Genomic DNA, 25339 nt, shown 5'->3' with positions numbered 1-25339 from the left:
CTCCCCCGTCCTTTAAACACTTAAATATGTTTCATTATTTTGCCCTCAAAATGCTGCACTTAGACTGCAACATTAACAATTGTCTTTGATCAGAGGCCAGAAGTCTACCCTTCTGTCTCCTGGCAAGCTTTAGTAAAAACAAGCAGAAATACCCAGCATCCCCTATGGAAAATATAGTAAAAGGTGTGATGAATGAACTATGTCAATGACATTAACATCATATATTTTATTGGAAATACTTTTCTCTTATCTATTACTTTACATGCATGGGGAGCGCTGACCCCAAATGGCCGCTGGCCGCCGCTTGCTCCCTCTCCGCGGCCCAGCTGAGCGGCACAGCGCTCAGCGGAGCGCCATGGCAGGAGGGGAAGGAGGTGGGGCACTAACATACACGGCCAGGCGGTGTGGCCATGTACGTCACCGCCCCGCCCCCACTTCCCCTCCTGCCGTGGCACTCAGCTGAGTGCTGCGCCCCTCAGCTGGGCCGCTGCTGGGGAGTGTTTGGGCTCCTCCGCAGCGGCCCGGCCGAGCATGCAACACTCAGCCGAACCTCCAGGGAGGGAGGGGAAGGGGGTGGTGACATATATGGACAGGGGGCGGGGCCATGTATGTCACTGCCCCTTCCTTCCCCTCCCGCTGTGGCGCTCAGCTGAGTGTTGCGCCCCTCAGCCGGGCTGTCGCGGGGGAGCCAGCGGCGCAAGGGGCCATTTGGGCTCCCCCGCGGTGGGAGGAGAAGGGGAGGGCAGGCAGTGACATACACAGCTCTGCCCCCTGGCTGTGTACATCACTGACCCGCACCCCTTCTTCACGGCGGCCCGTCTGAGCAGGCAGCACTCATCCGAGCACCACGGCGGGAGGGGAAGAGGAAGGGAAACGGGGCGGGGAGAGAGAGGGAGGAGGAGAAGAGAATGGGAGAGTGAGTGGCAGGAGGGGGAGGCAGGAGGCGGAGAAGAGCTGAGAGAGAGAGGGGGGAGACAGTAGGAGGAGAGAGAGACGGAACGAGAGACCACAGGCTCAGGAGAGAAGACCAAGGTGGAGGAGAGACCTGAAAATCCTGTCTTATGATGGGCTAATTGGCTAGTTTATAAGATGAGCAGATCTCACTTTTCAGCGGAAGAGAAAGTTCTATTTGTCACCATACTACTAGGGAGCAGGAAGGTTAGGTGCTGCTTACCATTGACCATATTGGCATTAATGTAGGTTCTTTCATTTCTTGTCTACCACAAAAAGTAGGAACCATATTGGAAAATGTGTTCTGAAAGCAGAGAGCTGTTAAGCTTTATTAAGTCACAATCACCACACAGATCTCCTAGAATACTCACAAATTTTGTGTATTAGAGATCTCCTGCACATAACTTTCAACAGGTCATTCAAGTCAAATCTCATGGAGTTTCCTTTTTCTTATTTTTCAGAAATAACCTGTAAGCAATTTGTCTCATAGGATTGTAAATTGGATTTTTTTTTTTGCAAGATCGTGTGCAAAAATATTTGCATCAATAGGAATAATAGTCTTGCTGGTGCCAAAGAATAAAACACATACTAATGCCAATGTGTACTAAGTGTAGTTAAAGGGAGCATCAAATGTGTTTATAGGGAGAGACCTTGAATTAAGAAAAAAAATCAGTGATTCCCTCCATACTTATTTCATGCATACATCTAAAAGTGGTCCAGGAGTCTCAGGAAGAGTAGGAGAGCCATCACATTTCAGTGAGTTCTTGAGGTGGGAAATGCATTTTTTTTCCTAAAATTATAGTCTCTTGGGTTAAACTAGTCATATTGAGATTTGGGTAGGGAGTACAGGGTTAGAAAATGAAAACTTTGGTGACAATGCTGCCTTTTTGGAGGCTTGAGACACAGACTTGGATTTTGGTAAGGCAACTTTTGTATTAAGAAACCCTACTTTTTCTGTTAGTAGCAAAAGTTCCTTAATATTTTGCTTTTAGGAAATCTTCTCCATTAGTGCATTAGCATTCATCTCTGAGCACTAACATCTCTGGAGTCAGCATCTGATGTTTCCTGTGGTATTTAAAAAAATTGCAGTTGTACTTGTTGCTTTTTGTTGATAAAGAGCCTTTAATGGAGTCCCCAAAACTCCTCTCTCCTTTTTTTGCAAAATATATGTAAGTCTTCTGTAGGGAATGAAATGGTCCAGTGGATTTTTGACTCGTACTAACCAGTGACCTAGCATTCATGAGAAGCCTTTTCATTTTGTGCCAGTGATAAGGCAGAATAATACTCTGATAAAGGGATTTCAATTTCTTTTGGTGCATAAGCATCTCTAGGAAGGCTATTTTTATCTAAATGGTGTACAGCACCGAGAACATGAGTACTTAGCACATTATAAATGTATTAAGCTTCTGTTGTCTAGAGGCTAAGTATAGACAGAGGGTGAAGGGCGTTTAAGAAGTATGAAGTCTTAGTAACCTTTATTTTTTAACTTTGATAACTTTTATATTGGCAACTTGTAATATTGGTGGCATCTTAAGTAATCATCCTTGCCTATTTAATTAACAGATGTACATTTTATCTTGGGTAATTCATAGCTAATACTTTAGGTTTGATTAAAGCTCATCATAGACTTTAAATTTTCAACTTTTTGTACACATGATGACAAATCAGGCCTTCTCCAGGAGCCAGAAAACGTCAGTCTGCGCAGTGCAATGATTGCAGAGGTCACAATAACCGTGTAAGTGCAGCCATCAGAGGCCCTCATCGGCCCTCCTCTCGAAATACTAATGATAAAGGGAAAGCCGTACGTGGCCGGGAAAAGAAGGATCAGCAGAATAAAGGAAAAGAGGAAAAGGTAAACTTGTGGACAATTTCATGAAGTCTAGATATTTGATTTCATTGCAGCCGTACTTTGGAGACTAGAGGGAAGCAAAGAAATTATTTGACCAAATTAACACTTGTATAGTGCTTTTCACGTTTAAAACACATTACAAACATGAAACCTCAGAACATGTCTGTAAAATGAATGAAGATGAACACTGAAGAGCAATAGTCTTAGAGAGGTAGCTGTTAGTCCATATCTGCAAAAAAAAATTCCTCGTTGTTAAAGGACAGTGTAAGACCACATGGATTAATAGCAGAGACAGAGCTTAGAACTTGCCAGCTGCTGATCTTGAATCCTGTACACATTCCTTTAGTTCATATTGACTCTTCATAAAGCCCTTCTTCTCGTGTAACTCAGACCTTATATAAGAGTTAATTGGAACTTCTGAGGCACATGTTTACAAGAAATATAAAATTGTATTCCTGGTTTTTTAGTAGCCAATTCAAATTGAGCCTGTGGGACTTATTTTTTTTATATACAACTCTCTTGCAGGCAGCAGTGTGAGGCTGTTGCCTTGTATCTTTCAAATCATCTGGATGTAAAATTTCTCGGGATTCAATTAACTCTTAAAGGAGCTCTGAAACCTCTCATTGCGATGGTCAGCCTGATCTCCTCTACTTACATTTCTCTTTATATAAACAAACTAGTGATATCTAGATTCAGTCTAAGAACTGATCTATCCTTGCAGTCAGAACTACAAATCAATAATGGGCAAACTGTACCATTCCCAGAAGGACAGTGTCATATAGTAACATGATAATGGCTGAAAAAGATCACATTTCACAAGTACAGTCCATCTTTGACACAAACCAAAATCCACAAAATTGATGGATAGAATCCAATGTTTTGTAATCACTAAGGGTACATCTACACAACAGGGCTAAAGCCTAATTCAGCTATGCAACTTCAGCTATGTCAATTGCACTAAAGTCAAAATAGCTTATTTGGGCTTTTGGCACTGTCTACACAGCAAGAAGTCTGAGAGCACTCTTCCTTCAACTTCCCTTACTCCTATTAAAATGAGGGTTACAGGAGTCAGAGTTTGCCATTATTTTGATACTGTCAGAATAACTGCTTGTAGTATAGGTGCAGACTGTTGTTTTGCAATAGTGTCAGTTATTCCTAAATAACACAGCTGTGTAGATGTACCTTGAATGCGCTTGGATATAGTGGTGTTAGGCATAATATAAACGGCTTACTTAGAAGTAGGCACTTGGAAATGAAACCGCATGTACAACATATAGTAGACATTTGTCAATTTTAGACTAGTAGGCAGGATTCCGTGCTTTTATAGAAGTGATAGTACCAAATCCTACCAAGGATATTGAAGCATTTATTCATGTACATGTGTAACCATTGAAAAAAATTCAGCAGTTACAAGTTTACACTGTTGGGTTCTCCCGGAAACAGTGTGTGTGGGGAGCCAACTTTTAAGCAGGCTCCCCGCAAGCACCGGTTCCTGCCTCCCTGTTTTCCCATGTAGCAGCCTCTCCACGTAACTGAAGGTTAACTGATAATCCCAGGCTTATAGGTTAACTATTTACACGAATGCACTGTCACATCCCTAAGTCATATACCCATTGATTTCAAGTCTTGCAGTTGCATTTAATTTTAGTAAGAGCAGGATTAACTCTTCAGTAAAATGCTATACTGAATAATTAGAAAGGAAAAATATATTTAAAATATTTACTTTACTTTCAGTGGGCTTTGCTGATGGTGAAATGTTAGTGAAAAGCTTTTTTCTTAATGGAAAAAATCAAGCTGACTTGGTTTATTAATATTTGAAAGCATCACAGGGGCAGAATCTTTATACCAGGCTCCAGAACTTGTTGGGATCCCATTTATCCCCAAAATCCATTGTTGCTACTGTTGGAGCTACTCTGGAGAAGGCAATATATAATACTACAGTACAGCCTTCCATGTACTCAGACTGTCACATGTATCAATTTTGTGTTTTAACATAGAACAAGTCCTCATCTGATGTTTCAGAGTCTGAGCCAAAGAAATTTGATGGTACTGGGTATGATAAAGACTTAGTAGAGGCTTTGGAAAGAGATATAATTTCTCAAAATCCCAATATTCGATGGTAAGTGTGAGTAAGATTTAAGTTTATATCCAGGTTGTTTTTCTGTTCATAAAGTAGAGGCTTTCTTTTGGGGGTTAAGTTTTTAATACACTAAATAATTGCAGTTACATTTGCTTTTGTATAATAAAGCTCCTAAGTTGGCTTGCCTGAATGTTTCTAGCACTCTACTTCTAATTACAGGAAATTTTAAGTGGCAGAAAACTCCTACAAATCATTACTATAGCCCAGTGTCTGAGCTGCTTATGCATGACGCACTGTTTCAGTATATGTAAGGCTATAATAGATCTGCCACTGTCTTTTGGCAAGGCTTTCTGCTGTAAAGGTCTGTGCTAATAAAAGGACTTGTCACTAAGGGGTCCATTTGAATTAGTGCTGAAAATAGTGTAACCTGTAGCACAGAAGACAGTCACTTTACAAAAAGGTGTCAACACCTAGTCTCATACAAGAAGGGCAGCATAGTTGCCCTGAATATGTTAATCAAAATATCACATGATTAGGTTTCTTGGACTGTCAAAAAGTCTTTAGTTAATGGGAGAGCTACAGCACAGGCAGTGGTAGCTTCATCTAAACTGCCTGAACAAGTGTTCTTCCTCTCTGACTGCCCAGAAAGGGTCAGGACACAAGTGCAAATGTAGTTTAATTTCAATGCCTTTTCAGTCCTTGGCAAATTGGTGGATATAGCTAGGTGTTGTAATGGCAGAATTGATGAGAGAACTTTCCCATTGATAATGTCTACAGCAGAGCTGGGAAGTTTACTTCCAACTTGAGCAGACACATCCATTCTTCTCTGAGCAAGCTAGTTCACTAAAAAAAAATGTAGTACCACAAACGGCAGGGAGGGACTAATTGCCCTGATATGTGCTTACTGCAGCGATGGGCAATCTAGGCTAATGAGTAGGCCAAATGAGTGACCCTTTATTTCAGTGGGTCGCAAGACTATTTTAACCAAGACTATTTCCCAGGTTAGGGTAGACTTGCTAACTGTGCTTGTGTACTGGGGATTTGTGCTGATAGAGCCAAAGCAGCACTTTGGATGCAGAGGGAGTGCATGGTTCTTATAGTCAATGTTGAGTATAATTGTCACACCTCACTTTATGTGCATGTCACTTTAGTAATACTGGTAATAGTAAAATTGACATGGACAGAAACTAGCAGAATCTGGCAACCCTGTGTGTGAGCAATAATAAACAAAATGTCTAGCTCTCACATAGAACTTTGATGGGCTGCATGTGGCGCTTGATGGGCTGCATGTGCCCACTACTGACTCATGGTCTTGAATGGAATTGTGCATCTGGTTTGTAGTCCTTTTTATTCGTCAGGCAGCTGTGGCTACACTTATGTTTTAATATGCTGCAAGTTTATGTACCTGAGCTGAAAACTGCCTCTTTCCGTTTCAGTACAGATGTATCCTAGAAACCCAACAAGGCCAATTGATTTATACAGGCTACTAACTAGCTATTAATGGTAATGAAAGTGTTTTTGCATCTAGAATTTAACAGTGAGCAGGCATTTCCCTGTTATTCACTGTTAAACGAGTTTTCTTTTTTTCCCTTCTGTCAGGGATGATATAGCTGACTTAGTTGATGCCAAAAAATTGCTCAAAGAAGCAGTGGTCTTACCAATGTGGATGCCAGAATTCTTTAAGGGAATTAGAAGACCATGGAAGGTAAGAGACTGCTGATCCTTAGCATAGAGTGTAATTGTAAGACCTATCGTTAGAGGGGCACCTGAACACTCAAATGTTCTATATATAAGTACTGTATATCTCCCTGATTTGGGCAAGAGGCTAGAGTTGATGATCTCCTGAGGTCTCTTCCAGCCCTATGATTCTATGATACCTTAATTTTTAGCTTAAGATGGTAACGGTCTCATTTGAATATAAATGAAGTTGGTATCAGCTAAAACCTGTGCTAGCATGTGCTGCATTCTGTTAGTGTTCAAGGAAGTAAGTCATAGAAATGTATGCCTGGAAGAGACCTCAACAGGTCCTCTAGTCCAGTCCCCTGCACCAGGGCAGGACTGTATTATCTAGACCAGGAAGGGTGATCACTTTGATTGGGGGTGGGGAACACGCCAATATTTTGGTAAGTGTCATGGTCTGCACTTCTCTGTGGAGGAGTTGTAGGGTCTGGGATGGAGGTTGGTTGCAGAAAGGAGCTTTGGGGTGCAAGAAAAGGGGTGGTATCTGGGAGGGAGTTTGGGTGAAGGGGCAGCTATGACCTGGAGCAGTGAAATGGGGTAAGGGTCAGGGATGGGGTATGGGTGCAGGAAAGGATTCTGGCCTGGGGAGGGGTGTAGGAAGGGATGAGAGTCTGGGAGGGAGTTGTGACCTCAAAGAGGAGAACTGGTTGGGGATGCAGAGGGTTTGGGTGGTGACCTGGGGAAGGCAGTTGGAGAGAGCGGTTGGGATTCCAGAGGTAGGCTATGGCTGGGAGCTGCTTACTTAGGCAGCTCCCAGCCAGCAGCCCTGTAGGACCCTGCGGCAGGCTCCCTGCCTGCTGCTCCCTCAGGCTGTTCAAAATGGCTGGCTGCTCCCCGTGGCTTTCTGGGGTGGCGGGAAGGGGAGGAGGAGGTTTCACATGCTGTCCTCACTCAAAATCTCTCAGCTCCCATTGGTGATTTTCCAAGCTGAGGCTTTTTCTTTGGGAGTGTCAGGGTAGTAAGTGAAGCTTCCTCCTCCTCCCAGCACCCAGAACAGAGAGCTACAGGGAGCAGCCAGCTGCTTAAAAGGTTATGGGGATGCCCTGAAGTGTTTGGCTGATCTGTGCCTGGGGGTGCAGGAAAGGATTGTGGGCTGGTTTGAGTGGGCTGTGGGCCAGATCCAACAGTTTCGTGGGCTGGATTGGGCCAACGGGTCACACCTTGCTCCCCTCTCATCTAGACCAGCTCTGACAAGTGTTTTGTCTTACATGTTCTTAAAGATATCAATTCCACAACTTCCCTAGAGAATTTGTTCTAGTGTTTAACTACCCTTAATGTTAAAATGTATTTTTTCTAATGTCTAACCTAAATTTCCTTTGCTTCACTTTAAGCCCATTCCTTCTTGTCCTGTCCTCGGTGTTTAAGGAGAGCAATCTATCACTCTCCTCTTTTATAGCAATCTTATGTACTTTGAAGACTTGTTATGTCTCCCTTGCTGCCTTTTCTCCAGATCATACAAACCATTTTTTTTCTTCCATTCTTCATAAGTTGTGGTTTTGATCATATTCGTTGCTTTTCTATGGACTTCCTGCAGTTTGTCCATCTTATTTGAAATGTGCTGCTCAGAACTGGACATGGTATTCCAGTTGAACTCTTATCAGTGCAATGTAGAATGAAAATTATTTTGTGTGTTGGATACAATACTCCACCTAATACATCTCAGAATGATGATCTCTTTTTGGCAGCAGTATTAAATTGTTGTGATCGACTAACTTCCAGATCTCTTTCTGCAGTACTCATTCGTTGGCAGTTGTTTCCCATTTTTATGTATGCAACTGGATTGTTCCTTCCTATGTGGAAAACTTTGCATTTGTCCTTATTGAACTTCATCCTATTTATTTTAGACAACTTCTCCAGTTGGCCAAGATCACATTGAATTGTAATCTGGTCCTTCAAAGCCCTTGCAACCCCTTCCACCTTGGCATTATCTGTAAGCTTTGTGTACTCTGTGCTGATATCCCAATTATTTCTGAAGATACTAGAACCAGGACAGATCCCTGTTAAAAGCTGCATTAGATATGGTCTGTTAATTGTGCGCCATTGATAATTATGAGCTGTGGCTTTTCAGCCAGTTGTGCACCAACCTTATAGTAAGTTTGCCTTCTAGGCCAGGATTTTTTAAATGCAGCCATTGGGGAGGATGAAGTAGAGGCCCCTTGTTCCTACTAGGGATGTAATAGTGTCATTGACTAAATGGTTAACCTGTAAGTGGCTGCTTATTGGTTAATGATATCAGCTACACACATCACCCCCACACTTTCACCTTCAGCTCTGCAAATGCATTTTTTAGCAGGCTGGGCAACAGGCTGGCTCACTACCAGCTTTGTGCCAGGTCCCAGCATCAACCCCCACTGCAATAGAGCTGCAGCGGGGGTTGATGCCGGGACCCAGTGCAAGCCAGACTGAGTGGTAGCAGTGCTAACCCTTATCGATGAATTGTGTAGTTGACAATTTGTGTTGACTGCACAATTAACAAATTACATGCTTCTTAACAACCCTAGTTGCTCCTTTGTGACCACTTCGGTGTTGAACCCCTGCTGGTGGTCCCTGCCCTCTCTGGAGGTACCTGGGTACTCTGGAAGAGCAGACAGCTGGAGATAATACCTCACTTGCCCATGGTTGGTGGGACTCAGGATTTAGGCTTCAGCTCTGGGGTAGTGAGGCTGCAGCTTCTCAGCTTTGGCCCTGGTCCCATCTCTTGGCTGTGGGGCTTCAGATCCCCAATGCATCCCCCCTCCAAGGCTTAATTCTTTCTAGACTTGCTAGGGCTGTGTAAGTCTGCTGTGAACAGAGAAACTTTTCTCAACAGATTTACTATCTAGCATTAATTAAATTACAGTGATTTGGCTGTGTATATGTCTGTATTTGTTTTTCCTAAAACTAATTATTTTAAGAAAGTATGAATGGCCACCAGCAAAAGTTGGTGGCTTCAGGCTGAGGCTCTGTGCCCATTGCTTGCTTTGTCTCCAGAGATTGTTGCATTTGCCTTCTCCAGCCCTGAAAACCTGAGTGGGGAGGGGGGCAAAGGGTCAGGTGTTGGCCTTGCCCTAGAGGTGCAGCTTGGCTTCAAGGTGGAAGCAGCCTGCTGCTTAGGAAGCTTTGGCTGTGCCTTTAGTAAGCGTCTGTGTTTGAAGCTCATAGATGTGGGTAGTTTAATTGAAGTTGTCTATGTTGTGCTTGATAGCCTATTTTGTATGTGTATATTGTCTGTCTGAAGCTGCAAGGGTGCAACCAAAAACTCAGTGTGGGGAGGATGTTTGTCTACTCCAGTTTGTTTTGAGAAGGTCATATGAGACAACATCCAAAGCCTTCTCCTGATCTTTCCCTATCCATGAGGCTTTCTTAACTTGTTGAAGAAGGATGTTCGGTGGTTTGACATGTTGTCTTGAAACAAAAAAGGCCCTTTTAATAGCACTTTGGCCATTGCTGTGTTCTGTTTTTTCTTTTCCCCCTCATCATTTTTAGTAATGGGCCTACCCTGTCCCTCATTGTCTTGCTTCCCATGTATTTGTAAAATAGTTTGTTTACTCTTTATAGCTCTAGCTTGTTTTGTGCTAGTTTCTATACCTCTAATTTCATTTTGTGCCTTTGTCCTAATTTTGCCCTTAAGTGCCCTTGATTGTGTGTAGTCATACTTAACCTAATTTCCACTTCTTGTATGATTCTTTTTTTTGTTTGTTTCAGATCCTTGTGAAACAAGGTGGCCTCTTACCATACTTGTGTATTTCCTAAACATTGGGGTAGTTTGCTCTTGCTGCCAGCTCTCCTGAACTTTCCCCTTACCTACCAAATCCCTGAGTTTGGTGAATTTTGCCTTTTTTGAATCCAATGTCCTTTTTTTCCCTGATGTTTTCCTAGCCATTCATTAGATCATGTACTCCATAATTTCATAATCACTTTCACTCAAGTTGCCTTCCACCTCTAGATTGTCAACTAGTTCTGCCCAGTTGGTTAGAATCAAACCGAGAATAGCCTCTCTACCATCTGCTTTTTTCCACCTTCTTTAATAAAAGTGGTCTCCAATGCACTTGGAAGAACTTCTTGGCTAATTTGTGTACTCTTGTAACTTTCCCAGCTGATATCTGGGTAATTTAAATCACCCCCAAACCCTGGTTTTTGCTTGATTGTTTAAAAAATATCTCAACCTCCTGTACGTGGTTCGGAAATGTAATTAAGCAAAAGTTTGTAGTAAATATTTTAACATGAGACTATCAATCAGTTTCTTAGACTGATTGTTGCAGTTGGTTTTCACTAGCCTTAACAGATGTTGGCATAATTTTGGACTGTCTCTTCTCAAATAGGGTGTGCTGATGGTTGGTCCACCGGGTACTGGAAAAACTCTCCTTGCAAAAGCAGTAGCTACTGAATGCAAAACAACATTTTTCAACATCTCTTCATCAACACTTACTTCAAAATACAGAGGAGAATCTGAGAAACTTGTCCGCCTGCTGTTTGAAATGGTGACTTGCAACTCTAAAAAGGAATAGTGTGTTGCAACTGTTTCCAGAGTAGTAACATCTGGGCAAGATACAATGTGGCAGAAAGCCTGGAAGTTAAAGGTTTATTAGTAGGGCTTTCACGTGATTAAAAAAAAAATCACAATTCTGCAATCAAAAATTAAATACTGTTAATCATGTTGTTAAACAATGGAATATCATGTAAATATTAGATGTTATTTTCAAATATCTTGATTTCAATTACAAATCAAAGTGCACAATGCTCACTTCATTTTTATTAGAATTTTTTGAACTGTATAGTAAATAGTATTTTTCAATTTACTTAATAAGAATAGTAGTGCAATCTCTTTATTGTGAAAATGCAACTTACAAATATAAATTGTTACATAACTGCAATGAAACCTTAGAGTTTGAGTCCACTCAGTCATACGTCTTGTTCAGCCAGTTGCTAAGAGAAACAATTTTGTTTACATTTGCAGGAGATAATGCTGTCTGATTATTTACAATGTCACCTCAAAATCAGAAAAGGTGTTTCCATAGGACTTTCATAGCTGGCATTGCAAGGTATTTATGTATCAGATACGCTAAACCTTCATATGCCATTTGTGCTTTGGCCACCATCACCAAGGATTTGCTTCCATGCTAATGATGCTTGCTTTTTTTTTTTTTTAAAGTGGTAATGAAATTTGTGATTCAACTCCTTACAGGAGAATTGTATATTGCCTGTTCTGTACCTTACCTGCCCAGGGATGTAAAATTATTCTGCCCAGGGATGTAAAATTCCATTTAATTAGTTAACCGGGTAAACATAAGTTTACCCAGTTAACTGATTAAATGGGAGTGAGGGAGGCTGCTTCAGACCTGCACAGGGCTTCTGGCTAGTATGTTCATTTTAAGACTGCAGATTTGACAAAAAGGAAAGAAGGTACCAAGGTGAGATTTCTACAGATAGCTACAGCACTTGACCCAAGGTTTAAGAATCTGAAGTGCCTTCTAAAATCTGAAAGCACATTCCACCCTTTGTTCTTCAGAAGTCTTGAGAGAAGTATTCTGATGGAGAAACTATAGAACTTGAACCACTAAAAAATAAACCTTTTGCAGGTGGCATCATATCGGATCATGACAACGAACATGCTTTGATCCACACTGCTTTGGGTAGTTATTGAGCAGAACTCGTTAACAGTATGGACGCATGCCCTCTGGAATAGAGGTTGAAGAATGTTCAATGCATCTGGCATATAAATATTTAGCAATGCTGCTTACAACGCTATGCAAATACCTGTTACTTTCAGGTGACGTAAACTAGAAGCGGGCAGCATTATTTTCTGTAAATGTAATGCAGACTTGTTTGAGTGGACTTTTAGGCTCTCAAGGTTTTTATATTGTTTGAGTACAGTTATGTAACAAAAAAATTACATGTTATACTTTTGCAATAAAGAGATTGATTGTACTATAGTACTTGTATGGAGGTAAATTGAAAAATGCTATTTTTTACAGTGCAAATATTCATAATTAGAAAGTGAGCACTACACATATGGAACTGAAATTGAAGTAAATATATATGAAAATGTAGTTAAAAAAACTTAATCTGGTATTTTATTTAACAATGCAATTATTTTTTAATTGTAATTCATTTTTTAGTTAATTACATGAGTTAACTGAGCTCAATAGCCCTACTTAATAGTTATATTGAAGTTTGAGGCCCTCAGTTTTTGCTGTGTATAAATTTGCATGCAGGTATTTATAGAAAATCATTTCTAAAAATTGACAGAAGGGTCCAAGTTGCTGCCTGCATATGTGCCTGTACCTAAGGTTGAATTCAAGCATAAGCACCACAGGCCATGATTATGGCCATTGTTCCTGGACTCAAGACTGCACCAGAATCTCCTGTTTCATTTTCATAAAAGGTTGCTATTCCTCAAGCTTTTTAAGAAGAGCCATGAATAGTTTTATCAATGTAGTGATGTCTGCCTGAGTCAGCAAGAAGCTTTGTGAATGTAAACTGTTATAGTTGTCTTGCTGTGCTCCCCATGTGGACACACTGATTATGATATTAGGTTTCTTTTTTTCTGATTTGGCTCGTATCTCTTTGAAAATGGTCTAAAGCAGGCTGAAAAAAGCCACTCTTATTCTAGAACAGTTGTCCACACAGGGAGGTATACTGGTAAAATTACATAATGGTGAAACTTCCCAACTAGACATAACCTAAGGCTCCAGATTTCCTTATGCAGACCTACTGATGATGTGATAAATTGAACATGTTCAATCTGACACACTGTGGTCTATGCTTTCTACAAATAGACTTTGATATGAAATAACTGTGAAGCAAAATTACTAAAATTCAAAACCTTGCTCTGCAACTTTAGATCATAATTAAGTAGATTAGATAAAGTCATATAATCATCCACTATACAAAATTTGTAGTGTTCTCTTGTAACGGATTAACATAATGTTAATCTTCAGTTCATATACTGCCATTAAGGATCAGTCTACAGAATATGACATTTGAAATTAATGGAATGGTGGACTCACTAAAGGCTTTCCTATGTGGCCAAATTCAAATGCAGTGCATTCTGGGGTATATAAGTCTTGCAAACTGTGGTGGTTATAGCCTAATTTCGCTAAACAAATCACATCTTGCTAGTATGGGAACTTCAGGTTTAAATTTATTGAAGCTGACCACATTTTACATGATAAAGGCATTGAAGTTAGTGCTATATAGAGCAACAGAAAATAGTCTGCATTAGGGTGTTAAATTTTGATTAATCAGCTAATCGAGTAGTTGATGGAATTTCCATCCTCTAACTCGACCAGTTGATAAGAGGGGATGGAGCTCTCGCTATCCCAGCTGTGCCTCTGCCTTTTAAATATAAGAGCCACCTGCAGCAGAGGCAGCAAGGGGAGAAGGGACTAATTGAGTAGTGACTTGACCACCTGAGAAATGTAGGCTTATCGATTAGTTGACTAGTCACTTATATCCCTAGTATGTATGCGCGAAGCAATATGTTACAATTGCTGTCGGACAATAGCTTTGAATTTCTTGGGTGTGTGTGTGTATCTACTTTTTAATTAATCTCAGAGTCTGGCTAATACTAGCGTGTCGTTGCTGTGCTTCTTGGATACATGTATTATATGAATTATTATGTATGAATCAGTCAGTGGCACTTGCCATTTACAGTAATACTGAACTGATTTATTCCAGCATGGTATTAGTGCTGACTTTTAGTGAGATTTGACCTAGGTATACGTTGTCTGTTTGAGCTTAATGTGACACTAATTTCCATTAACTATTGTATACTGTTGATTAGATGTTACTGCACTTGACTAGGGTAATGTTCTGCTTTTACATCATTCCTATTGAAAACATACATGTTCATGGTTAAGGCCCTACCAAATTCACAGTACATTTTGATCAATTTTGCAGCTATAGGGTTTAAAAAATGGTAAATTTCATTACTTTTAGCTTTTTAAATCTGAAATTTCATAGTGTTGTAGTTGTAGGAGTCCTGACTAGGGATGTAAGCAACTAGTCAGTGAGTCGACTATCCAATAAACATATGCTTATTGGGTAGTCAAGTAGTGACTCAACTACTTGCTCTTCTCTGTTCCTTTCAGAGAGAGACAGCAAGGGGGGGGAGGAGGAGAGCAGGAGTTATACAGGAGGTGTTAGAAGGTTGTTATAGGGGGTTGCGGTGGTGCCACCCTTACTGCCACTGGTGGGGGGGTCCTGCCTTCAGAACTGGGCATATGGTCACATTATACCACCACTCTCTATTTGCCCAGTTCTGGAGACAGTGCAGAAGTAAGGGTGGAAATATGTGATCCTCTCCCTCCCCCACTCTTTTGGGTCACAACCCCCAATTTGAGAAGTGTTGGTCTCCCCTCTTCGCCCAAGAAATCCTTATACAGTAAAAGCACACAAGGTCAGATTTTACAGAAGGACAACAGATTTCACTGTTCGTGATGCCTTTTGCATGGCTGTGAATTTAGTAGGGCCCTACTCAGGGTATGTGTGGTTGAAAGGGTGGAAGTAAAAGAGAAGCTATTTATTCCTATTGTGTTGAATCACCAAAGCCAAGACAGAGCTGCCTCTAAGCACAGCAATGCTATGAGATGCCAGAGTTTCAAAGAAATAAGATTAAAGCATAAGAGAAACTGATGCAATTTCACTTTGATTTCTTTAGGCTCGATTTTATGCACCAACAACTATATTTATTGATGAGATAGACTCTATCTGTAGTCGCAGAGGAACCTCTGAGGAGCATGAAGCCAGCCGAAGGGTGAAATCTGAACTACTGGTTCAAATGGATGGTAAATTCACTTAATTATTGTTGATTGCTTTGGGTCACACATAATAAAAGGATTGAATTTTATTCTTTAGGCACAAGAACCTAATTGTGCTGTTTTTTAAAAAGGTAGATTAAAATGATAAAACACACAAACATTACTCATTCATTAGACACTACAGATACACTGATCTTATTTTCACTACTGTATCTGTTCTCTCAAACACTTCAGTATCTGAATCAAAACCTCATTTTGTAACACCAGAATAACTGAGCTTCCTCAAAGCTCAGAGAAGATTGAGCTCTTCCTCACTCTTGTGACTCTTTTTTGTATAGCCCTATACTTCCCATGAGTGATTTTTTTTTTTCCTTTTTACCTAACCGTTTCCCTTCGGTAGTCCAATAAAGTAAAGCAATCAGATGTAACTATAGCTGCAGAGCAAGAGTGGGCAATAAGCAGGCCAGTGGACTTTGTATTGACCTATGTGACCATAGGTGTAGCCGCTTGCAGCTCCCATTGGCTGGGGAGCACCATTCCCAGCCAATGGAAGGTGCAGGAAGCAGTGTCCTGGTCTTCTGAATCTTACATCAATGTTAACCTCAGTTATCTGACCTAGAATTTGCAGTATTTACACCTTAAGGTATTCACGATTTTGTTTCCACATAGGATCCTCCCATGATAGCTGAATAGGTTTAACAATTTCCCCTCCTACCACAGGTGTTGGAGGGGCTGCTGAAAATGATGATCCTTCCAAAATGGTTATGGTACTTGCTGCTACTAATTTTCCTTGGGATATTGATGAGGCCCTAAGACGACGACTAGAGAAGAGAATTTACATTCCATTACCATCAGGTACAAAGATTTCCTTTGTATTTTAAAAAAAAAAACCCTGCTTGTTGCTCCTTTTATTTTGTGTTGAGTCTTAGGATTATTGTCAGTGTATTATTGATACTGCATGGGGCATCTGAGCTCAGGAGAGAACTTTGAAGGCACTTTCCTTTGGATGTATCGTGTGAACGCATTCATGGTCTGGGGATATGTAAGATGACAGCCAAGTGATAGACCAAGCATAAAGTTCTATAACACAAAGTATTAGAATGGCAGGTATGTGTGTATAAAGCTAATGGATATAGAGTGACTTAAATGGTGAAAAACCATGGTTAGGGACTATAATTTAGGGTCCAACTTAAAAAATTGGAATGCAAAGTTAACAGTCCTAAAAAGTGGCCTCTCAGAAATGCTGAGTGACAAGTTGCAACCTCTGAAGTTTAGGGAGGTTGTGGAAACTCCAGCTATCTCTCTTGGATGGTTTAGATACCACCAATCCTGCATTTTGGTAAGGAGTTACACTAAATTACTCCTGTGGTCCCTTCAGACACTATGATAATAAGTCAGTTTTCACTCAGCACTTCTGAAAATCAGACCATTTGTTAGGATCCTAAATATAGACTTTGGGCTTCTGCTTCTGAAAATATTTGCCCTCTGAATTGGGCTTTAGATTTAGATGCAGAATGGAGTAATGGAGGACTAACACAACCACCCTGTGTATTTGTATCTTTTTTTTTTTTTTAATCCGGGTTTCATAGACTTAAATGGCTTGTTTTTTTGTTTTTTTTTGTAGCAAAAGGCAGAGAGGAGCTCTTACGAATAAACTTGCGAGAGTTAGAACTGTCTGATGATGTTAACCTTGCAAATATAGCTGAAAAAATGGAAGGTTATTCTGGTGCAGACATTACCAATGTATGCAGGTATGTCAAAATTGCAACCTTAGAGTCACTTGTTTAAGAATTAGGCAGCCATAACCATATCAAGCTGCAGTCCTGATTTGTTGACTAAAATGTCAGGTCTTTTGTACAGGTTGAATCTCTAAAATTCTGGACTCTCTGGTCTGGCAACAGTGGCTATTGCTGGACCGGAGAGCCCTGGCTGGCCAGGCTCACAATCCTAGCCTGAGCTGGGCTGGCAGTGAGGAGCCCAACCACAGTGGGGCCAGCATGGGGGAAGAGCACATCCCAAGACAGGGCTGGAGGTAGCAGGCTGGCAGCCAGGAGTGCAGCCTATGTTGGGGCTGGCACTGTGGGAAGCACCGCCCCAGTTAGGGCTGGAGCAGTGCAGGAGCACAGTCCTAAGCGGGGGACAGCCCCAGTCAGGGCTGGCGGAAGCAGCGGGCAGCAGGGAGTGCAGCTCTACTTGGGAGCAGAGCCTACAGCCTAGTAGAGAGTATTGACCTCCCCTTGTCCAGCAAACTCCATTGTTTGGGTCCACTCAGGTACCGAGGCTTGCCAGACAAGGGAGGTCTGACCTATATGTTCTTTACAGCAGAACAGATGAATGATACCTGTCTATCCCATGTTTTACTTCCATACATTATAATGCTGAAAATAAATTGCTATGCATTGTTTTGATGAGACTATTATATATTTGAAACTTTACAATAGTCCATTTAGACCGTACCCCTTCCTTCTATAGGAAGAGTCCAAAGGGACTATAAACTAAATTTTTAACTTGCAGAACTTTGTGGACTCTTCCCATTGTAAGTATGTATGCACCTCCCCCTGGGATTATATGTCACAGAAAGGCCACATTAAATGCAATAAGAATGCATGAATGGTAATCTTTTAGTCAGTTTCTGGTAGTACCTCTGTTTGTTTTTTGAGACTGAACAGAAGCTAACTTTTAGTAAGCCCAACTGTGAGAAGCTAGGATTTGGGAACATAATAGAGATGGCAGTCAGAGCAATTGCATATTTGCCATGTTCATCACTGGGATCTTTGAGAAGGGGACTTTATTTTGGCAGAAGTAGAGTCAGGCTAGTTGTAAATGTGGCTGACTTGGTGGTGCTGCTGGGAAGAGCAAGCATGGAAGATGTTAATTGACAACACTGTAAGATGACAATAGAAGCTGGTAGGTGGAAGAAATTTAGATACAGAAGTACTCTGATTTTGATCAGTTTCTGATAACATTTAAAAACATCAGAGAGATTTAAGAGCAGGTTAGTTAGGCATTTATCAGGGATAATCTAGATGGTGCTTGGCCCTGCCATGAGGGCAGGGGACTGGACTTGATTTCTCAAGGTCCTTCCAGTTCTAGTATTCTATGAAATCACTTTTATCAAATCATCGAGTAAACTGTGGAGTAAATAGTTGAGCATAAGTATAAATGTAAAAGGTTAAACGTAAAATTAGCAATACTCAGAAAATAAAAACCTTGCTGCTACATTAAGATGTAAATAGCCTTGATCTCAATATTCTCCACATTTTGTCTGCTTCTTGGCCTGAAATCTTTCAAGGGCAAAGACTATCTATCCCCCACTCTGTGCATCACCAATTACGAGGAGGACTTCCCCAACCTAATGGTAGCTTTGATGTGTTATCAGAACAAATACTGGTTGAACCTCTGTGGTCCGGCGTGATTTTAGTTGACTACACCCATGAAAAGTGCACATCTGGCTAGGTTTCCCATAGTTACCAGTCCTGACTCTGTGTTCTCTGCTGTTGTTTAGCTCTAATTTACCCTTAAATGTCTTGTAAGAGCCCAGTAAGCAGTGGAAGTGCTGCTAAACAATATTGACATCCTGTGGTCTGACACTGGTCACATTCCAAGGGAGCCAGATTAGAGTGGTTCCACCTGTAACAAGTAAACTGCTACTACAAAGGGAACAAAAGGAGCAGATGGTGAAAGGAGAAAAGTTTGCTTTAAATATTTGACCACTATAAACTGAGTTGAGGAAAATACAGTGCTGGATTTAGGTAAGTGGTGGGTGTGTGTGTGTGTGTGTGTGTGTGTGTGTGTGTGTGTGTGTGGACATGTAACTAATGGCTTTTATTTTAACTCTGATTATTGAAGGAGGCACGGGGCACTTAGTCAAAATGTTTTGTAGGCTACTGGATACAACTGTGCTACTAAACTTTCTTTAAAATAATCTGTATTGTCCATAAGTGTTTTCTGCTGGCTGATAATAGATTTACTACACAATCCAGTGAATACTGGTTCAAATATTGGTTGAATTGTCATATTGGGAAAACTGGAACATCCATTAACATAACTTTAAAAATAGAAGATAATGGAAGGGAGTGTGCCATTTTTGATGTGAAGAAAAGCAAGCAACATTCTTCATAAATATTAAGGGAGACAAGTGGCTTGCCAGAAAATGGACAACTTCATGGTGCAGTTTCCCAAGAACTGCAAATTGAGATGAGGAATAAGTTCCATCTTCACCAGGTGGCTCATTTCAACATTCATCAATTGTAAAATGTATCTCTGCAAAGGGACCTATTCCAAACCAGAGTTTTTTAATTTTGTTCTCTGAACTACTTTGGAAATATGGTTGATATGTACAGGTTACTTCAATTATATTTAATGTTTTCTTAATTAAATGCATCAATTTGAGAGGTAGAATTCCCTAAAAGCAAGATTTACTTTTCTAGTAAGTTTAGTGTTTTACACACACAGCAGGTATTGCTAATTTCTGATCATCCTGCTATCCAGACCCAGCAGAGCAGAGATTTTATTTCCTATGGTATCTGTCACAAGCTCTCCCCTCTGAAGGATTCTGAGACCTCTTAGATTTTTCTGGGCCTGATAATCCTACATTCATTTTCTTTGTATTTTCTATCCCTGTTTCCCTCTTTTTTTCCCTACACGATATAGATAAATCTCCAGGCTATGTTCTAGTATTCATGGTAGAGAGTTAAGTTAAAGAAGATCCTGCTGTGGAAAGTAAGTGCCAGGCTTTTGCTGAAGTGTCATTAGTTAAAGCCCTCAGTAGTTCTCTAAAAGAAAACTGCCTGTCCCTGAAGCAGTAGCTACTGTTGCAGCAACTGTACTTGGAAAGACAAAGGGAATGAGAAGCTCTTCTTAAGGACTTTTTTTTTTTTTGGTCCCATTCTCAGCCAGTTAAAGAACTATTAGTAGTACAGCATAAAAAATGTTTCTAAATCAGCAGTGTATCTGTCTTTTTTTTGACAGCCAAGCCCCATGGTATTATCTTTCTTGAGGTCCAGAGTAATGTGTGTTCTTCACTGAAGGTGAATAATAGAAGAAAAAATGAGGTTGCTTAGTCCTTGGGAGTTTTGAAATTAAATTCTGTTAGAACAGTCACTTGGGCCCCTCCTGACAATGACTTTAATTGCTGTTCTTGGTCTGTTGGGTTTCTTTCCATCCTCAGTGTGGACAAAATCCTGATTATCAGCATCTGGTCTAGTTTATCCTTCATATTTGTTAGTGCAAAAGACGAAACAGTAGCTGAAGCAAAATGAAATACTGTTTTCGGTTTAGTTCTCAATATGCAAAAACTTTTCTTTTTGGTTAAATTATAGCTTGTAACTTGATTTCAAAAATACTTCAAACAGTGCAAGCTGAGAACTGCAGACTTTTCAGTCATTGTCCAACCCTGCTATGTACATGTATACAGACACCCACTACATGTTAATTGTATTAACTTACCCAGCACACGAAATACAAATGCAGTAGGAAAATAGGTGTTTTATAGGGACAGTTTTTATAAAGACTTATTGTGGCCAGCAGTTTAAGATGCCTAAGGATGAATAGGCTTGGGGGTGAGAGGTGTTGAGTAATCATTCAGTTCTTAGTTCAGATTGGTCATTTTAAGTAATGTACAGGCTGGAAATACTACAGATCTTCTGTAGTAAACTGCTTTTTCAAAATCCCTTCCCTTAAAATGTGTACATTCCATTTGAGACAGATTGGGATATAGTGAATCAACTCTAAATTGTGGAATGTCCAATTCTCTGGACAATGGGCACAGTCCAAAGAGGAAGATCAGTATATGATTTAACACAGATGCCTGCCCCTAAAAGTATGTCTAGTGGTGGTGGATACTTGTACTTCTCAAAGAATAGGGGCAGTGTAAGTTCTGCTCAGTAGCACTGTGAAATATTAACAAAGTGAAGTTTCAATGTGTAGTCGTCTTGTATCCTTAGGCCAAATTCAGTGGGCCAGGAATCAGAACAGTCAAGGAGAAAAAAGTAATTCATGTCCCTTCTGGAATTTCAGTTCTGGCTGGCTGCTTTAGAATGATGCAAGAGGAAGTTGTGTAGAGTATTTGGGCCTAGTAAGAGATTTAAGGAGCAAAACTTGATGAAGTTTGGCTATGTATCTGCAAATCGTGAATTTTCCAGGCTTTATCTGGTCAAAACTGAACAGACTTTAAGATAGTTCCAAGTTCATAGAAGTTGCTTTTATCTCTTTGCCTGAAGCGCCTGTTCCAAATTATACAGATTGAGATGCTCAGAACAGTAACTCCATATATCTTACCCAAACTGCAGCTGGCTGTGAAAATGAATATTTAAGGACTTAGTCCCATGGTCAGTCTTAAGTTGAACCTATGGCAGACTGATACTGTAAGATATAACAAGACAAGGCTTGCCCTCAGCACCAAAAGAAACAAAGTAAGGATGTTAAATATCAGTTAATTGAATAGTCGATTAACCTCATGAATTCTTATCAGTCCCACGTTTCTCAGCTGTGGGTCCCGACCCCCCGGGGGATCATGAGCAACTTAGAGGGTGGTCGTGGTATCACAAAGTTTGAGAACTCCTGGGTTAGTTGATTATTCTATAGCCCTTAAGGGTGGGGACGGCAGCCAGTGTGCTCTGGCCCCGCTCCCAAGCAGTCCCCTGCCTCTCTGTGCAGAGGCAGCAGCACAGGGTGCCAGGTGGGAGCTGGTATGTGAGGGAAGACCATTTAAAAGCCAGCTCCCCTCATGGACTGGCTGGCTGTCATCCCGCGCGGCAGCCCCTGCTACAGAGGCAGCAGTGTGGGCTGACAGCAGCCCCTGGCTGGTGGGGAGGAGCTGAGTTCCTGGACCCAGCATGAGCAGGAACCGAGCCATGCTGTCTGCCCACCTGGCTCCTAATACACTTTAAATGCAGAGCCACAGTGGGAGTACGTTCCAGACCCAGTGTGAGCCAGGACTGAGCTGTGCTGCTGGCCTGCCCACTTAATTTATTGGCAAGGAGGGAGGGGGAAGTATGTGTAGTCTATAGCATTAACCTATAAGCCTTTGCTTATCGGTTATTCAACTACACTATTAAATCCCTAGAACAAAGTGCACGTGTATTCTGGTTCTCTACTCCGAGTCATATTTTGAATAAAGATAATACAGCCTCATATGTTCCAATTCATTTAAAATTGGTTTACTAAACTGACTGTTTAGCTGGTGGTGGTGCAAATTTGAAATCTGAAATAGTGTATTTTAAAAAGTGCAAATAGATCTTGAAATAGTTTCTAGCACTAGTGCCCTATTATTCCACAAACCTGCACTTGTTCATCGTCTTATCTACATTTAAAATGCTACAGCAGCACAGCTTTGTTTTAATTCTTCAGTTAGATACTATGCTGATGAGAGGTGGGTCTAAACCAGGGTCTGCAAACTTTCTGAAATGTGCCAAGATTTTACCCTTCTGCCTTGAGCTGCACCGCTCTCCCAGGAGGTGGGCAGAGGACTCTCTCCACTGCATGCCTCACTTGGTCTCCTGCCCTAGGCTCCGCTCCAGCTTTTCCTATGGGGAGTGGAGGAGCAGTGCATACACACTTCCCCGCACTTGGGTGCAGGATCTGGATGGGATGCAGGGTGAAGGAGCAGGCTGGGAGGAGGTTGTCTGACAAGGGGGGAGGGGGCAGGAGCCAGAGGGGTGCAGTGTCTGTAACAGAATTTATTTTAACAGTCCCTTCCATGTGGCAGCCAGACGCTGTTCTACACATCGAATAAGTTAGTGGCCCATGGGCAGAGCATGGAATGGAGGTCGTGCTTCACCAGGAGTGCAGGGAATCTGGCCAGCAGGTCCGGGCAGGCTGGCCAGGAGCCAGCACCTGGAAGACTAACTCCAGTGGCCTCACAGGCTTTCTGGTGCATGTGCGTCCATTGCGCATGCAGGAGGTGGCAGTCTGGTCTGCTTTTGCCCTCTCCCTTCTCCCTGCTGCTCTGAGGCGCCTGTCCCAGGCATGGCTTCTTGCTGTTCCACTGGCTGGATTCTGGCCAATGGAGAAGTGGGAAAAGCCTGTTGGCAGTGCGGTGCTTTGTTCTCTGCATGTATGCCAGCCTTTGCTGATCCCTTGGTATAGGCAGTTGTCTGCTGAGGGGCAGCAAAGTTGATGGAAGAATTCAAAAGTCTCGGCGGGGTAGCCGTGTTCGTCTACAACTAAAGAAACTTAAACAACAATGGCCCTGTACTTTAGAGACTAACAAAAATATAGTTAAGTTCTGGGATGTTGCTTGTGTAGATGTGTGGACAGAGTTGGCACTGGGATTTACTGCAGAGTTGAGTTCCTGGGTGAGTATGTCTGACATGTGATGTGTTGCTGCAGAAAAGAATTTAGTTCAGGTTAGGGGGTTGTCTGTAGGTGAGGATTCATGTATATGGATTGACTGAAACTGATCTGTCTAGTGGAGAATAGGCCTTAGTTTTCTTCAGCCAAATACAGGAGTTTTCATTAGCTGAAAGTGCTGTACCAAGGTAGAATTTGACTCCTGCAAATTATAACAGGTGCAAGGTAAATGTATTTTCAGTAGTATTGTTGATAGGAAGGGCAACTGAAGTTCTGTGGTTATAATGGTGCAATTTCAAAGATTCTGCTGCGCAAGTGGAGGATAGAGTATTAAACCAGTCTGGGAGTTGGGAACCAAACACATCTCCATTCTCTACTACATAATTCCTATGTGACCTTGGTATGACTTTTAACCTTTGTCTCAGTTCCCCCCTGTAAAACTGGAATTAAGAGCGCTTCACTATCTTATGAATATAGCGAGGATAAATACATGAAATATTGAAGTTGTTAGATAACATAGTAATCAAAGACCATCATAGTATTAAGAACAGTAGCTAGCTTTTTTTGGTTCTCCCAACTGGAATGTGGTGACTTAAGACTGCCAAGAAAAGGTTAAGCAAGTACATTTCCATATTGAGTGGTTTCTTCTTATTGTACAGGGATGCATCACTGATGGCTATGAGAAGGCGTATTGAAGGTTTGACCCCAGAAGAAATTAGAAATCTCTCCAAAGATGAAATGCACATGCCTACAACCATGGAGGATTTTGAAATGGCTTTAAAAAAGGTTTCTAAATCGGTATCTGCTGTGGACATTGAGAAATATGAAAAATGGATTGTTGAATTTGGATCATGCTAAGTCTTCCTAACCAGACTTCCCCCTGAGAAATCTGTCTTAAAACAGCTTCAGAAGTAATGAAAGGTAGTGTTCAAGTGCACTAAGTGCTATTTTTTTAACTTTCTTAAACTTAAGAGAAACACGAATAAACTCATTTTTAAATTGCAAGTCACTTTTGCCTCTTACTTGAATTAACTCAAGTCTCACAATCTATTTCTGATTCAAAAATATGAAGCACAGAGATCACATGTGCTTTTGGTTTTGTGTGTTTAAAATACTAGGGTCTGTTACTGGTGGCTTTCCATGTGTGTGCTCTTTCACTGCCACAGAAACTGGTTTCATGATGCTTGCTAGATCTTGTGGATCTCAACATAGCAAGAGTTAGATTCACTGGATAGTAGTGGCATTTTTTTAACCATCTTGCCTTTTTAAATGTTCCTGCATCTGTTAAAGAAATGTACCCAGGCTAAGCTGCAAACCCTCTGAAATTTGTAACCACTTACTTCAGTCAGACTTAAGTTTATTAGGATTTCATTTAAGATGAATTGGGGGGGAAAAGCATATCCTTAGATATGCTGTACAATTCTGACTAGTGCCAGAAAGTCCAGTTTAAACTCTTAGGCATTACTGCCCCATTTTACGAGAGGACAACTTCCCTTGTCTGTGCATGTTCCATGTCACTGTATTCAGGAATTTTACTTAGGGTCAAAGATAACTATAAGGCCCACTGTTCTCAAGCTTAAAGAAAGAGGCTATTTTTGCTTGTACAGTAAAACCTGTGTTATCCAGCATGCTGGGGGATTAGGGCGTTCTGGTTATGTAAAAATTCCAGTTATGAAGGTCCCATCA

The 25339-nt window shown here is 41.2% G+C and overlaps 1 protein-coding gene across 4 annotated transcripts in view; it reads left to right on the top strand.

Moving 5' to 3' along the window:
* The window catches only part of KATNA1 (katanin catalytic subunit A1), a 46841-nt gene extending 22183 nt beyond the window's left edge, over nt 1-24658 (top strand). For 3 of the 4 annotated variants that reach the window (XM_006114953.2, XM_025180628.2, XM_006114952.2), the window contains 8 exons: nt 2620-2803; nt 4798-4919; nt 6480-6585; nt 10922-11080; nt 15262-15388; nt 16082-16216; nt 16986-17112; nt 24313-24658. In XM_006114953.2, the coding sequence (XP_006115015.1) occupies nt 2620-2803; nt 4798-4919; nt 6480-6585; nt 10922-11080; nt 15262-15388; nt 16082-16216; nt 16986-17112; nt 24313-24511 (1159 nt within the window). In that variant the 3' untranslated portion in view covers nt 24512-24658. The remainder of the gene's footprint in view (nt 1-2619; nt 2804-4797; nt 4920-6479; nt 6586-10921; nt 11081-15261; nt 15389-16081; nt 16217-16985; nt 17113-24312) is intronic. The other variant, XM_014569505.2, reaches the window with a different exon arrangement.
* Nucleotides 24659-25339: the final 681 nt, after the last annotated feature.

The sequence above is a fragment of the Pelodiscus sinensis genome, chromosome 3 (genome assembly GCF_049634645.1).
Source record: "Pelodiscus sinensis isolate JC-2024 chromosome 3, ASM4963464v1, whole genome shotgun sequence".
NCBI lineage: Eukaryota > Metazoa > Chordata > Testudines > Trionychidae > Pelodiscus > Pelodiscus sinensis.
This window is presented reverse-complemented; position numbering and strand designations above follow the sequence as displayed.